The sequence below is a fragment of the Lampris incognitus genome, chromosome 15 (assembly GCF_029633865.1).
Source record: "Lampris incognitus isolate fLamInc1 chromosome 15, fLamInc1.hap2, whole genome shotgun sequence".
NCBI lineage: Eukaryota > Metazoa > Chordata > Actinopteri > Lampriformes > Lampridae > Lampris > Lampris incognitus.
This window is the reverse complement of record NC_079225.1, coordinates 9,203,501-9,220,829: the sequence shown is the minus strand read 5'-3', so window position 1 is coordinate 9,220,829 and position 17,329 is coordinate 9,203,501. Positions and strand designations below refer to the sequence as shown.

Here is a 17,329-nt window from a genome sequence, read left to right as displayed (position 1 = left end):
ATGACGTCATCCATAAGTAAACATACTGCCAATAGCAATCTTACTTACTTCACTGGACGGCGAGACAACACAAAAACACACTGACTACATATTCTATTGTTCTCACTTTTTTTTAAAAACCCACAATGCACAGAGGCGAAAAGTATCTGTGTCATACCTCCTGCCGCCGGAAGGGGGCGCTAACTTGGGAAACGCTCCTGTGGGTCGTATTAGAGGACAAACGACCTATGTGGTCGTGTGGGTGGGAGGACTTGTTGGCTTCCTCCGATACACGTGGAGTCCCCAGCCGCTTCTTTTCACCTGACAGTGAGGAGTTTCGCCAGTGCGACCAGAGGAGGCGCTAGTGCAGCGACCAGGACACACACCCACATCCGGCTCCACCCACAGACACGCCCAATGGTGTCTGTAGGGACGCCCTACCAAGCGGGAGGTAACACGGGGATTCGAACCGCCGATCCCCGTGTTGGTAGGCAACGTTTATCACCCTTCTAGCTCATTCCCCCCTGCCACTCTTGCCACCCCAGCGCCACTGTTGCCCCTCACAGGGCAGCAGACTGGGTCTTGGCTTGGTGGCTGTACAGCACGTTTGCATTTAAAGGGGGGTTATGCGACCCTGGGCGGAAGTGAGCAGGTGCCATCTTTATTGTGAGAACCAATCAACAGCCCGCTTCTGTCTCGCGGCCTCAGTACTGACTGACAGCAGGTGGGTCTGATTGGCTGCTGAGGAGCGCGGGAAGACCATCTCTATGTACAGCGCCTAGGGTGGCCACCGAGACCGGACGTTTTCCTCTGGACTTCCGCTTACTCCATAGCTGCTGAGATGTAGAAAGAGTTTGACAAAATGTTATAAAACGTGTCCTGCATTAAAATTGCTGATAGCCACTTTAAGGATCATTTCAATATTCAAATATTCCAGTAGAAGATGTTTGAGCTAAATAAACTCTTATTCCAAGAAAGAAAGAAAGGGGGCGTTACGGTGGCACATACAGCTTGTAAGTGTCTACCAGAGACGAGCTCTACAACTCATCGTTTAGTGACGTAAACATTAAGCGTTGCCAGGACAATGGATGGGAATAAGGTGCAATACTGAAAAGCACAGCAATAATACTAATAATAATAATGATAATAATAATTTACAATACTAATATTAATAATAATAATAATTAACAATAATACTAATAATAATGATAATAATAATGATAATAATTAACAATAATAATAATAATTAAACGATAATAATAGTTAATGATAATAATTAACGGTAATAATAATGAATGATAATAATTAACGATAATAATAATAATACTAATAATAATAATTAACGATAATAATAATTAATGATAATAATTAACGATAATAATAATAATTAACGATAATAATAATAATAATTAACGATAATAATTAACGATAATAATTATTAATTATCATGATTAACGATAATAATAATAATTATTAGAAGGTCCTGGGTTCGAGCCCCGGAATAGTCCAACCTTGGGGGTCGTCCCGGGTCGTCCTCTGTGTGGAGTTTGCATGTTCTCCCTCTGTCTGTGTGGGTTTCCTCCCACAGTCCAAAGCCATGTAGGTCAGGTGAGTCACCGTACTAAATTGTCCCTAGGTGTGAATGTGTGTGTGTGTGTGTGTGTGTGTGTGTGTGTGTGTGTGTGTGTGTGTTTCCCATCATCCTTCGACCAAGAAAGAGTCATCCATGGGCTGATTTCCTCCAGGCTGGACCACTGTCAGTCCCGCTACCTCAGCCTTTCTCAGACTACACTTAGTTGAAGTGCGCTGCTGCCTGGTTATTAACAAGAGCCAGAAAACCAGACCAGGTCACCTCTATTCTCGCATCCCTCCGCCGGCTCCCCGTTCACTTCCGAATCAATTTCAAAATCCTCCTGATAGTATTTAAATCTGTCCCTGGTCTCACCCCTCCCTGTGTTTCTGAGCTTCTCTCGGCCTACACCACCAGCAGGTCCCTTAGGTCCTCCCACTGTGGATTGTTGCTCATCCCCCGTTCACGTCTAAAAAGGCAGGAGATGGACTTTCTCTGTAGCGGCCCCTGGGCTCTGGACAGCCTGCCAGAGCCCATTAGACAGGCTGGGTCCATTGAACTTCTCAAGATGGGTCTTAAGACCTGTTTTTATTCCTTGGCGTTTCACTTCTCTTTACCAGTTGTCGTCTTTTAACAGGTTCTGCTGTTTGGTTTTTTTACACCTACTAGACTCTGTTCTTATCTTATCTGTTTGTACTGCCTCTATGTACTAGGATAATTAGGTCCCTATTTTATTCTCCTTTATTCTGTCTGTTTATTTGTTCTGTCCGTGAAGCACTTTGGTGCAAAACGTGTCTCATAGTGGTGGATGTGCCTGTATCTGACCATCAAGCTGTCGTTTTCAAAGTCCCACTACAGCTCACTACTCCTAGCCACTCTCCTAAAACGCGCTCTCGCGTTCTCAACGCTGGCCCTGCAGGTCAATTCTGTGACGCTTTTAATTCATCATCCTTTAATCCCTCCTCAATCCGCACGTGCTGTTACAGTCATTCAATGATCAGTGCCAATCCATCCTCGACCAAACTGCACCGTTTAAAACTAGGAAACAAAAATCAAATAACCGCCCCTGGCTGAATGATCACACCCGTGCCCTTAGAAGACTCTAGAAAATCAGAACGACAGTGGAAGGTCAACAAGTCAACAGCAATTAGCACATAACACCCTTAAAAACCAAATGTTAATTTACCAGAAGCCACTTGAGGATGTGAGATCAGCGTACTTCTCTGAACTAATATCAAGAATAACCACGATCCTAAAGTTCTCTTCAGGGTACATGATTCTGTTGTGAATGGTTCCTCCACTTCCCTTTTTGAACCTGATGTCGGGTTGTCCGAAAAATGTCGCACTCATTTTGTAAACAAGGTGGAGAATATCAGGTCCCAAATCCAGCCAGGCTCTTGTACTCATTCCATTCCCCATGTTAATTCTGCCTCTTTCACCCAGTTTCAACCAATTACAATCTCAGTGTTGGAGAGTACAGTCTCCAATATGAAGTTCTCCTCCTGCATCCTAGACATCATTCCCACTAAGCTGCTCAAGGAGATATTTTCAACCCCGTTATTCTTCAAATTCTTAATAATTCTCTGGCCTCCGGTTCTTTTCTAGACAGTTTTCAGCATGCCGTTCACCCGTTGCTGAAGAAACCTAATTTAGATCCCCTGTCCCTAATTAACTACAGACCTATCTCCAGATTGTCTTTCTTCTCAGGGGATTTCTTTTATGAACACTAATAGTGTTTTTAATAGTTTTCAGTCTGGTTTTAGAGCACTTCATAGTACTGACACAGCTCTAGTTAATGGTCACTAACGCTCTACTGCTGGCTGCAGACAGAGGTAACTCCTCCATTTTAATTATTTTAGACTTAAGTGCTGCTCTTAGCTTATTACGCGCTTACCTCACCAACAGAACGTGGCTCAGTTTAGTTGTGGTGTCCCTCAAGGCTCAGTTCTTGGCCACCTTCTCTTTTCTATATGCTGCCCCTTGGTCAGGTCATTCAAAATCATGATGTGTGCTACCATTTTTATGCGGACAACACTCAGTTATACATGCCACTGCCACCCACAGATCCTAGCGCCCTAGCAAATCTCACAACTTGCCTCTCTGACATTAAATCCAGGATTTCTGAAAATTTTCTCAAATTTAATAATGATAAGTCTGAGGTCATTCTGTTTGGCCCTTTTGTTACTAATCTTGGTGGTCTGTCAGGTAGTCTTAGGCAAGCTGCTAGGAATCTTGGGGTAATATTCGATGCTAACCTCAGTTTTGATAATCAAATCAAACACGTTGTTCGGTCGTGCTTTCTCCACCTCAAGCTGATCTCCAAAATTAGGTCATTTTTAATCAATTGCCGATCTGCAAAAAGTGTTGCATGCTTTTATCTATTCTCGGCGTGACTATTGTAATGCACTTCATCCTGGTATCAGCGAGGGCTCCCTCCACCGTCTGCAGTCGGTACAACACGCCACTGTTTGGCTCATTACCGGAACAAGGAGGCATGACCCTATCACTCCTGTGCTTGCCTCCCTACACTGGCTCCATTATATTTCGAATTGATTTTAAAATTGCATTGCTCACTTTTAAGGTTCTAAGTGGTCTTGCTCCTTCATACATTTGTGATTTATTCACTTGGTATGTCCCCCCTCGATCATTAAGAGCTGCAGATGGAGCCCTGCTGGTTATTCCCATGGTCTCGGTTTGTTACGAAGGGTGATTGGGCTTTTGCTGTTAGAGCCCCCACACTATGGACCTCTCTTCCTGGCTTCTTTTAAAGCTCATCTTAAAACGTTTCCTTTTATGAAGGCTTTTACAGGTGGCACGGTGGCGCAGTGGTTAGCGTGGTCGCCTCACAGCGAGAACGTCCTGGGTTCGAGTCCTGGGGTAGCCCAACCTTGGGGGTCGTCCTGGGTCGTTCTCTGTGTGGAGTTTGCATGTTCTCCCCGTGTCTGCGTGGGTTTCTTCCGGGGGCTCTGGTTTCCTCCCACAGTCCAAAGACATGTAGGGCAGGTGAATTGGCCGTACTAAACTGTGTGTGTGTGTCGGCCTGGCCAGGGTGCTGCCGCCCAATGACTGCTGGGAACGGCTCCAGTATCCCTGAGAGCAGGATAAGCGGTTCAGATAATGGATGGAAAGCTTTTACAAATTTTGATATTTGTTTTTATATATACTGTTTTCATTTTTACTCTTGCTTCTTTGGTCTTACTCTTGTTTTTGCCTTGTCTGTTTTTGTTTTGTTTTGTTGGGGTTTTTTGGTGGAGCACTTTGTAACGTTGTTTTAGAAAAGTGCTACATAAATAAAATTATTATTATACAGATTTCCTTTAACTTCATGCCATAATACAGCCTAATAACCGGGTCTGTTCCTTGGGCCTAGGGTTAGAAAGAGGTAGAAGTCTATTTGATGGCTCGTGCCTTTCATAGGATATGAGATGTTCCAAGTAGTGTGCTCCTCTGTAGTTTTTGTATTCTTACAGGTGTTTCGGGGTTGAAGGAAGCAGTGTAGAAGGCCTCCATGACTTCTTCGTACTCTTCCCTAGACCATTTCCGTCGACGGGCTTTAGTGGGATTTTGAGATGGTGCGGCATGAGGGCCTCTTTGAGGAATGTCCTCGGTGTGGTGATCCTCAGGTGCATTTTGGGTAGAGTTTGTTCCAGTAGCGCACTTTTCCATCTCAGCCTGGTTCCTCACTGAAGGCCGCGGTCCTTGGTAACCGACCGATACGGTATGAAGGTCTGGTAATACGAGTTTCCATAATAAAAGTTTTAGTGGATTTTAGGTTGCGCAACCACCAGTATGTTTTCGAGATACCAGCTCTAGGAGAGGTACCGACCGAGGTTAAAGAGCCTCTCCTGCCCATGAGGCAGGCTAACCCCCGCCGGAGGCCAACCCGGTACTTTAGGGCCTCGGGGCTCCTGTCTTCGTCAGAGCCCCTTTGGCCGCTTGTATTGCTGGCGTGCCATACTTGCGTCGCCCGGTCCGTGCCACGTGGAGAAGGGGTTGAACTTCTACGGACCTTGTTATTATTATTATTTGTATAGTACATTTCGGTAACACTTTAGTATGGGGAACATATTCTAAGTAACAAAAACTTAATTACTAGTGAATTAGTAATGATGAAGATGTCACTTTAGTATGGGGAACATATTCTAAATAACAGAAACTTAATTTAGAGTAATGTAACACTATGAACACTTGTAGTTTTGTGTGTTGTTATGTAAGAACAGAGCATATTCATTAAGTGTTAGTAAGGGAGAATAACTCTTCTTGTGGTACTACCACCTTATAAAGGCCATACTAAGCAAAGCATATTGAGATGGTACTACTAATAAGCAATACTTCTGAGGTTATAGAGGGAAAACTCATAGTTAATGGCTTACTGGTTGTATAATAAGGCCATGCAGAATAAGGCATTAATGAGTACGTAATAATGACCAATTAAGAGCCAATATGTTGCTAATTTGCATGCTAATAAGCACCTAATTAATGGTGACTACGTTCCCCATACTAAAGTGTTACCTACATTTCATACACAGTGTCAATTAAAACTGCTTTACATTAGGCATGAAAAGACAGATGTGTTCGCCAGTTGTTTTTGTTTTGGCACAGCATTGAATTCTGGGCGTACAAAGTCCACCGACACTGGTTTCATTAATGAGGACATGCTGTCCAGCTCTATTCATCACCTGCTGTACTTAGCAAAGCGGTGCTTTACAGCGGCTGGAGACGCAGGTCAGCGCATCGCCGTCTCAGATTAATATGATTACCGTAAATCATCATCATCATCATCATCATCATCATCATCATCGCTTTCGTTATCACCTTTGCCAGCATCATTGTCCTGTTCAGCAGCAGCAAGTGCACCAACAACATCCACCGCTGAAGATGCCCCATCACGACATGTCATAAAGACACCGTAAGACTGAGCACCGTTTCACAGGTTAGAAACCCACAAGCTTGTTGCACTGTGTTTGCATTTGATACTGTTGTGGCAAAGCTGTTGTTAAGCCGGAGCACAAACAGTGCCCACGTCATCCCAGCAGATGTCCGCAGCTCGCGGGTAGGAAATTAGACCGGGGCCCATTGACAGCAGCTCGCTGCTGTCCAGATGTGCTAAAGCCCACCCAGCATGGCATCCTGCTTAATGGGTGAAATGAGGCGTTGTTGATGGCCACGGTGGCCCACACACCGAGGGTCTGTGTGTGTGTGTGTGTGTGTGTGTGTGTGTGTGTGTGTGTGTGTGTGTGTGTGTGTGTGTGTGAGAGAGAGAGAGAGAGAGAGAGAGAGAGAGAGAGAGAGAGAGAGAGAGAGAGAGAGAGAGCGAGCGAGATAGTGTGCTTGAAAAAAGTTGTTCATCATACAAATGTTGTCTTCTCTATAGTAGAAAATTGTACTCTTGCTCCCGTTGGGGGGCGCCACAGCGGATCATCCGTTTCCATCTCTTCCTGTCCTCTGCATCTTCCTCTGTCACACCAGCCCCCTGCAGGTCCTCCCTCACCACATCCATAAACCTCCTCTTTGGCCTTCCTCTTCTCCTCTTCCCTGGCAGCTCCATACGCAGCATCTCTCCTCCACACATGTCCAAACGATCTCCACCTTGTCTCTCTTGCTTTGTCTCCAAACCGTCCAACCTGAGCTGTCCCTCTAATGTACTCGTTCCTAATCCTGTCCTTCTTCATCACCCCCAGTGAAAACCTTATCATCTTCAACTCCGCCACCTCCCCCTCCTGTCTTTTCATCAGTGGCACTGTCTCCAAACCATACAACATAGCTGGTCTCACAACCATCTTGTAAACCTTCCCTTTAACTCTTGCTGATACCCTTCTGTCACAAATCACTCCTGACACTCTTCTCCACCCACTCCACCCTGCCTGCACTCTCTTCTTCACCTCTCTTCTGCACTCCCCGTTACTTTGGACAGTTGACCCCAAGTATTGAAACTCATACACCTTCGTCACCTCTACTCCTTGCATCCTCACCATTCCGCTGTCCTCCCTCTCATTCAGCATAGGTACTCCGTCTTGCTCCTACTGACTTTCATTCCTCTTCTCTCCAGTGCATACCTCCACCTCTCCAACTCTCCTCCACCTGCACCCTACTCTCACTACAGATCACAATGTCGTCTGCGAACACCATCATCCATGGAGACTCCTGCCTGATCTTGTCCGTCAACCTGTCCATCACCACTGCAAACAAGAAAGGGCTCAGAGCCGATCCTTGATGTAATCCCACCTCCACCTTGAACCCATCTGTCATTCCAACCACACACCTCACCATTGTCACACCTCCCTCATACATATCCTGCACCACCCCTACATACTTCTCCACAACTCCCGACTTCCTCATACAATACCACACCTCCTCTCTCGGCACCCTGTCGTATGCTTCCTCTAAATCTACAAAGACACAATGTACCTCCTCCTGGCCTTCTCTATACTTCTCCATCAACACTCTCAAAGCAAACATCACATCTGTGGTGCTCTTTCCTGGCATGAAACCATACTGCTGCTGCTGATCACCACCTCTCCTCCTAACCTAGCTTCTATTACTCTTTCCCATTACTTGCCTGTAAAAATGAAATGAAAAATAATTTGTTTTAGAGTGACATTTGAGGAAGAATAAACTTTTTCCCCCAACCATGGCTGGCATACGTCCACTTTGTCATAGCAAATATGACGAACAGGCGCCCCGACCGACCAGAGGAGGCGCTAGTGCAGCGATCAGTACACATAACCACATCTGGCTTGCCACCCAGCCAATTGTGTCTGTAGGGACGCCCGACCAAGCCGGAGGTAACACGGGGTTTCGAAAAGGAGAGCCCCGTGTTGGTAGGCAACGGAATAGACCACTAAGCTACTTGAACCCCCCCCCCACCAAAGGGGGGGAAAAAACCTTTAACAGGGAGAAAAATAGGAAGAAACGCTCGAGTCTGTCCTGAGACATTACTTTCTGTGATAACAATGATTTCACGTTGAATTGAAGGGCTTGAATAACTCACGTTGCGTCCTTCGGGATCATATCAAGCCAGCACTTCTGTTGCTGACAAGAAGTTCCCGTTTTTGAGCTCAGCCCCTTTCTCACTATGCCCCCTAAAAGCTATATTACATGAAGCTAATGCCAGAGAGACATCTGTGAGTCTTGTTAACACTTTCGTCCAAACTCCAACTTGACATGTTTATTCACTGTCTAGTACCCTATCCACTGCCCGGTCATTATTCCCTGTGTCAAATACCACACATGTCACCAGATGGGCGTGGGATTATTCATGTTTCTTGATTATTCCAGACAGCCCTTACCAGTCATGTATGCCTACAGTCCAGGAGAGCTGATGGGACGGACACCTCCTATCAGAAAAAAGCCAACACGGCTCACAATACACACAAGTCCGTCTCCGAAAATAGCACAGCCATTTTTGATGGATCTTGCAACCAGACTTAGATCATTTGCAATAGTGGTCGTTTGAGAAGCATCCCTGGGAAAGGGTCCTTCAGAGTTGCACAAACCCAAGTCAAGCGTGTCTTGTTGCATGCTCAGTAATCCAGGTAAGAAAATCAAAGGAGGTTGAACCAGTTCATCTGGACACAACGTTTACTGACAGATACGTTTCATCACTCATCTAAGTGACATATTCAGTCTAAACTGGCTGCAGGTACCCCCACCCCTTATAAACAATACAGTACAATACAGTGCCTAATGACCAAAACCAACGACCAGTTTCATGTGCAAATATAGGTGTGACCATTGATCGTGTGTACTATTCACAGAGGATTAGGGATTGTTGCAATCACAGCATTGTAAGATAGCGACACATGTATAGCGACCGAAACTAGTCGTTGGTTTCAGTCGTTATACATCTGTCGCCATTTTACAATGCTGTGATTGCAACAATCCCTAACCCTCTGTGAATAGTACACATGGCCTTTGAAATCTTAGTTAAAGGTCACACCCATATTTGCTCGGTTGTATCATCCGTAAGAGTTGTAGGAGTATCATCCGCATAGCAATGGACATTTATTCCATGACTACGTATTTGAATTTTTTGAAGGATTTCCCCTTGAGATGTAGCATCTCATTTTCAAGGGGGTCCTAGAGACATACAAAATCATAAAACACATACAAACAAAAACAGCATTACGTAACAAACATAAACTGCCAATACACATGTACAGATACCTCGCTCACCTTCTCCCACCCACACCTCCAGTCCTCAGAACAGAAAAAATTGGATAAAATTAGCTGGATAATCAATCAATTTACATCAACATAAAGAGCCCTTGAGGTGGTTTGTCTTCAAGTATGTAAATGTAGCACAAAAAGTAAGGAAATGTGTGTTTGGTAGATGATGTCTTTGTTGTAACAATGCTTCTTGGCAATAAATCTTATATCAGGCAGCTGATTGTCAGCACCTGGGGTACCAGAAGCTCAAAACAAGAGTCAATAGCAACAGCAAAATAAGCTGTTGGGCATTGGCAGAGAAGATTTGGCAAATGTTTCGTGGGCGCAACCCACATACTCAGCTCTGCTGCTCATCCCACAAATGCATGTTCCTTACAAATGTGGCGCCATTTAAAAGGCAAATAAACAGGCTTTCCAACGGTATGAGATTTATTGCCAAGAAGCATTGTTACAACAAAGAAATACTCTACCAAACACTCATTTCCTTACTTTTTGTGCTAGGTATAAATTTGGCTCAGAGGTGAAATATAAAGAGAGAAAGGTAGAGGGCCAAGAACTGAACCCTGAGGTATGCCATAATTAACGTCAGAGAATTTCGATGTAGTATCATTATAGCAGACACAATGTGTTCTTCCAGATAAGCAGGACATAAGCCAAGCGGGACACCAAAACTGCAATTCATTCTGTCTAATAGTATACAGTGACCAGTGGTGTCAAAGGCTGCACTGAGGTCCAGTAGTAGAAGCTCGGAGTTGGAATCAGAGTCCATAGCTAGTAGAAGATCATTCACCACTCTGGTCAGAGCAGTTTCAGTGGAGTGGCGGGCCCTGAAAGCTGATTGAAAAGGTTCATATAGATATCACAGAAAGTTTAATCAGTTTATCTGGACATAACGTTTATTGAGAGAAATGTTTCATCACTCATCTAAGTGACCTCTTCGGTCTTAACTGAGTTGAGACTGAAGAGGTCCCAGGAAAGGTCAGAGGTCTTTAAAACATTTTGCTAGTCAAGGATCAAGTAGGCAAGTAGTTGGTTTAGAAACCGACATGAGCTTAGTCAAAGTATCAAGAGAGATAGTCTCAAAAGCTGTAACAACAGGGACTATCATTGTATAGTAGGTGTGAATTTGGTAAGACGGGATCTGCAGGAGAAGCTGGAGTTGAAGAGCTAATTTTGTTTCTGGCCACATCAACCTTATTGCAGAAAAAGTCTAGAAACTCGATGGCCATGAATGGTGAGCAGCTAATGAACGGCCGCTTTTCGGTAAATCTAGCCACAATATCAAAGAGAACTCTGGGATTGTGTTTAATAATACACAATCCCAGATTGTGTATTGCGCTAGTTAACAGACTAGCAACGACTAGCCCATTAACACGAGTCGTTTGAGAGAGAAAAGTAGCGAATCTAGCCATAAGTGAACTAAGCACAGAGAAATAGCAAAATCAGTAGGACAAATGAGGTTAGAGCAAAATATACAGGAGAAGAGAGTAAAGGAATAAACAGCAGTTATCAATCTCACGAAGCTGAATCTTACGAAGGCGGAAGTCAAGAGGATGATAGGTTGTGTGGATACGTTGAAAGGCATATCCACATATTTTAACCCTCTTGTCCTTCTGTTGCAACTACTTTGCTTTCATCCACCTATTTTGTACACCTTATTTTCTCTGCTCTCTTTCTCATTTCCACCTCACCCCCATTTTGTCTGCTTTTTATTCCTATTACATTCAACTTCATGCTCTATCTCAAGTTAGTCCCCCCCCCTCCATGTTCATCTTCACTTTACCTCATTATCTCACCCTGATCCTGCCAATCTCCTCTATTCTCTCCGCTTTCTCTTATATCTCCCATTACTCACACTCCCCTCTTTTTTTATATAAACTGAAAGGGCTAGTGCTTGCGTTTGAAGTCGTCTTTAAAGTGTGGTCTTATGAATTGTTGTTTGCAGCCCTCCACCCCAAACCATTCTTTTCACAAATCTTCTTCAGTTTCCATACTGCATTATGCTTGACCCAGTTTAAATTGCAGGTACATGTATATAAGCCCCAAAATGCCTTGCCTTGATTATTTTTTACACTTTACATATCAGTCTTTTGATTCAGTGCAGCAGGCTGCTGGCCCCCGTGTTTCTTTCCCCCTCACACATTTTAAGAGATTTGAGAGCTACTCGTTTTGCCAAGCTAATTACTGTCTATTGGCATAGATATTTCTGTTCAGCACTGTTGATTTGCTTGATTTGGGGTGACGTATAAGAGTGGAGGAAGGTGGTGCACACAGGTGGACTATATAATGGAGGCGCAATTTGAAAGGGATTGGAGACTGCAAGGTGGTGACAGGGGAGAACGTAGGGAGGCACCATCAGATGGTGGTCTGTAGGATGACTTTGAAGATCAAGAAGAGGAAGAACAGAGCCAAGGATCAAATGGTGGAAGTTGAAGAAGGAAGACTGTTGCGTGGAGTTCAGGGAGGAGTTAAGACAGGCACTGGGTGGTAGTAAAGAGTTGTCGGATGGCTGGGCAACCACTGCAGAAATAGTGAGGGAGACAGCTAGGAAGAAGGTATTTGGTGTGCCACCTGGACAGAGGCCACGACCCTGAGAGCAGGATAAGCAGTTCAGATAATGGATGGATGGATGGGTGTATCTGGACAGAAGAAAGAAGACAAGGAGACTTGGTGGTGGAATGAGGAAGTACAGCAAAGTATAAAGAGGAAAATGTTGGCAAAGAAGAAGTGGGGTAGTCAGAGAGATGAAAAAAGTAGACAGGAGTACAAGGAGATGCAGTATAAAGCGAAGAGAGAGGTGGCAAAGGCGTATGGTGAGTTGTATGAGAGGTTAGACACTAAGGAAGGAGACGGGATGGCTCGGAAGAGTGGGGTAATTGGCCAAATATACGTAACTAGGGAGAAAAGGGGGGGGGGGAAAGTAGCCCAACAGGCAGAAAATACAATGATTGATGTACAACTACAAACAAGTCCAGTCTGAGTTCATACTATGTGTTCTGTGGTTGCCGTTTTACTACCACACTGTTTCATGCCATGTACTTTGCATGCATTTATTCCGTATCTCACCATGAAGTACGTTGTAAGCTCAGTTTGGAATGGTGCGACATAAATAAAGTTGTATTTATTTACTATGTCTCGTCACTCACCACCCCTTTCCATGTCCTCCCTCTTCCAAATAGATCATCCAGGACCGGGTGCATGCTCACGTGTCCAGAAGCAGGCTGATGTGGAACTCCCTCCCTGGCGGTCTCTACACGCTCCCACAGTTTTCCACTGATCCTGGCCTCTTCCCTTTTTACTATGCCATACTGGGTAAGTTCAGAGCCCCTTAGAGAAAAAGTTCGGTCAGATAATGCTGCAGCTCACCATCTGAGGGCACTTGGTTAAACGCAAACTCCATCCAGCTTGTCCAACAACCGTCTCACTGAACACAACTTAAAACACGACCATTTGGCCCCCACTGACTGTACTGGAGCCTCCATTGACTGTACTGGAGCCTCAACTGACTGTACTGCAGCCTCCAATGACTGTACTGGAGCCTCCACTGACTGTACTGGAGCCTCCATTGACTGTAATGGAGCCTCCACTGACTGTACTGGAGCCTCCACTGACTGTACTGGAGCCTCCACTGACTGTACTGGAGCCTCCACTGACTGTACTGGAGCCTCCACTGACTGTACTGCAGCCTCCACTGACTGTACTGGAGCCTCCACTGACTGTACTGGAGCCTCCATTGACTGTACTGCAGCCTCCATTGACTGTACTGGAGCCTCCACTGACTGTACTGGAGCCTCCATTGACTGTACTGCAGCCTCCACTGACTGTACTGCAGCCTTCATTGACTGTACTGGAGCCTCCACTGACTGTACTGGAGCCTCCATTGACTGTACTGGAGCCTCCACTGACTGTACTGGAGCCTCCATTGACCGTACTGGAGCCTCCACTGACTGTACTGCAGCCTCCACTGACCGTACTGGAGCCTCCACTGACCGTACTGGAGCCTCCATTGACTGTACTGCAGCCTCCATTGACTGTACTGCAGCCTCCACTGACTGTACTGGAGCCTCCACTGACTGTACTGGAGCCTCCATTGACTGTACTGGAGCCTCCACTGACTGTACTGCAGCCTCCATTGACTGTACTGGAGCCTCCACTGACTGTACTGGAGCCTCCATTGACTGTACTGGAGCCTCCATTGACTGTACTGCAGCCTCCACTGACTGTACTGGAGCCTCCACTGACTGTACTGGAGCCTCCATTGACTGTACTGCAGCCTCCACTGACTGTACTGCAGCCTCCATTGACTGTACTGCAGCCTCCACTGACTGTACTGGAGCCTCCATTGACTGTACTGCAGCCTCCATTGACTGTACTGCAGCCTCCATTGACTGTACTGCAGCCTCCACTGACTGTACTGGGGGCTCCACTGACTGTACTGGAGCCTCCATTGACTGTACTGGAGCCTCCATTGACTGTACTGGAGCCTCCACTGACTGTACTGGAGCCTCCATTGACTGTACTGGAGCCTCCACTGACTGTACTGGAGCCTCCATTGACTGTACTGGAGCCTCCATTGACTGTACTGCAGCCTCCATTGACTGTACTGCAGCCTCCATTGACTGTATTGCAGCCTCCACTGACTGTACTGCAGCCTCCACTGACTGTACTGGAGCCTCCACTGACTGTACTGGAGCCTCCATTGACTGTACTGCAGCCTCCACTGACTGTACTGCAGCCTCCACTGACTGTACTGGAGCCTCCACTGACTGTACTGCAGCCTCCACTGACTGTACTGGAGCCTCCATTGACTGTACTGGAGCCTCCACTGACTGTACTGCAGCCTCCATTGACTGTACTGGAGCCTCCACTGACTGTACTGGAGCCTCCATTGACTGTACTGGAGCCTCCATTGACTGTACTGCAGCCTCCACTGACTGTACTGGAGCCTCCACTGACTGTACTGGAGCCTCCATTGACTGTACTGCAGCCTCCACTGACTGTACTGCAGCCTCCATTGACTGTACTGCAGCCTCCACTGACTGTACTGGAGCCTCCATTGACTGTACTGCAGCCTCCATTGACTGTACTGCAGCCTCCATTGACTGTACTGCAGCCTCCACTGACTGTACTGGGGGCTCCACTGACTGTACTGGAGCCTCCATTGACTGTACTGGAGCCTCCATTGACTGTACTGGAGCCTCCACTGACTGTACTGGAGCCTCCATTGACTGTACTGGAGCCTCCACTGACTGTACTGGAGCCTCCATTGACTGTACTGGAGCCTCCATTGACTGTACTGCAGCCTCCATTGACTGTACTGCAGCCTCCATTGACTGTATTGCAGCCTCCACTGACTGTACTGCAGCCTCCACTGACTGTACTGGAGCCTCCACTGACTGTACTGGAGCCTCCATTGACTGTACTGCAGCCTCCACTGACTGTACTGCAGCCTCCACTGACTGTACTGGAGCCTCCATTGACTGTACTGGAGCCTCCACTGACTGTACTGCAGCCTCCACTGACTGTACTGGAGCCTCCACTGACTGTACTGGAGCCTCCACTGACTGTACTGCAGCCTCCATTGACTGTATTGCAGACGGGCATTTGTTGCATAAGGGGCGACGGAATATCGGCCCTATGATCAGCCATTTAATTGAAGAAGATTTGAACAAGAGTCGAATAAGAACAAGATTTGACTACCATCTTGTAACGGCACGAATTAGTCTACATTAGTTGACGATGCAAGCCCGAAGGTCATTTTTTTGTCAGATCTGGTTTAACTGGAACCTGTGGTAATACTGCACTGGCGTTCAAGCACCAAAAACCCCCAGAAATGCATTCGATAACACTTGAGTATGGGGAACATATTGTAAGTAAAAAAACTTAATTACTAGTGAATTAGTAACGATCAAGATGTCACTTTAGTATGGGGAACATATTCTAAGTAACAGAAACTTAATTACTAGTGAATTAGTAATAATCAAGATGTAATAAAGCCTTGCAGAATACGGCATTAATAAGCGCTTAATAAAGACCAATGGCGAGCCAATATGTTGCTAATTTGCATGCTAATACGCACCTACTTAATGGTGTATATGTTCCCCATACTAAAGTGTTACCATGCATTCTAAATGAAATCAACGCAAATGACGTAACTTCCCCATCAATCCCACGTCGGAATATCCCCAAAAACAAAAACATAAGTTGTAATAACTGTTGGGAAAAGTCTATACAAGCTTATTTCACCATTAAAATGAATAAATTCACGGGGCTCTCCGGTTCGAATCCCCGTGTCACCTCCGGCTTGGTCGGGGCATCCCTACAGACACAACTGGCCGTGCCAGTGGGTGGGAAGCCGGATGTGGGTATGTGTCCTGGTCGCTGTGCTAGCACCTCCTCTGGTCGACCGGGGCACCTGCTGGGGGGGGGGGGTACAATACTTCTCTCTTAAATGTAGTTGAGTAAAAGAATAAAATCTCACAAAACCCTGTTTGTTGCGTCACGATGCGAGTGAGCTCTCAAGAGGGCGCTCACCAACAGTTCACCGAACAGCACTGGAAAGTAACTTCAGGGTAACACCTGATCCAGATTACTATTACTATGGCTACTCGACACACCTCTATGTCCAGATTGGTTTGATAGTAGCTTGATTATATCTGCCACTTTTTCTATGAACCCGGATGTTGGCAAAATCTGAAAGAGAGGTGAATCTGAGTTTGCACTTCATTTCATGTTGAAAATAACTTTCAATCACATTGAAACTGAATGTTGATTTAAAAAATCCCAAAGAAGGAAAGAAAGAAAAGATAGAAAAAATGTTTTAAAAACAATCTGATTCCAATTAGGTGGCTCGAAACTGAAATGGAAACTGAAGCTTCAGAACACGTGATTGGGGTTCATTCCTCTGCTGGCACAACGCCATAATGTTCAAAATATGTATATCACAAGTTAGCTGCTTTTCTTCTCTCTCGAGCAATTACGCCCATGGCACTCCTTGTCCAAACTCCTGAGTTACATAACCACATTCGATCCATAACCACAGACAAATGGTTACAAATACTTTTAGACAAAGGTAGCCACAAGCTAATTGTTAAGTATCATAGCAAGAATGTAAAACATGAAACATTATAGAGCCTTCACATGTTTGAAATTGGGAGGGCTTATTTGCTGCAGTTGTCTAAACATATCTCAAGTCGCTAAAGCCTGAGAATCCTCGTGAGTTTGCTGACGTCTGCAGGTTAAAAACCACGTAAAGGTTAAAAACATAGCAGGCTGGTCTTGGTCCTCTGTGGTGTAAGCATAGCAGGATAAGCACAGCTGGGGATAATAACGTTAATAGTGACTGTGTTGAGTGTAGGTGTACCAGCACATCATCAGTTTTGACACACAGACATACAGAGCCAGCACTAACAACTGTCAGTAGTATTGTCAGTGATTCTTGTTTGGCACTCCTACATCCAGACAACTGGGACACCTGCACCTGTGTTAGCTGCTTTTTCAGCCACGTAGTCAGTGGCTGTTTTGGTATGTCCTTAAGAAGCTGGCCCTTCTAGATGAAAAACCGTATTAGGGGACTTTTTATGAAGAACAACACATCATCATCAGGCAAGC

General features: G+C 45.5%; 1 protein-coding gene across 1 annotated transcript in view; it reads left to right on the top strand.

Moving 5' to 3' along the window:
* LOC130124768 (exostosin-1) overlaps positions 1 to 17,329 on the top strand; it is a 382,697-nt gene that overhangs the window by 312,794 nt on the left and 52,574 nt on the right. Inside the window, exon 6 of the mRNA XM_056294113.1 lies at positions 12,898 to 13,030. Coding sequence (XP_056150088.1) covers positions 12,898 to 13,030 — 133 coding nt within the window. The remainder of the gene's footprint in view (positions 1 to 12,897; positions 13,031 to 17,329) is intronic.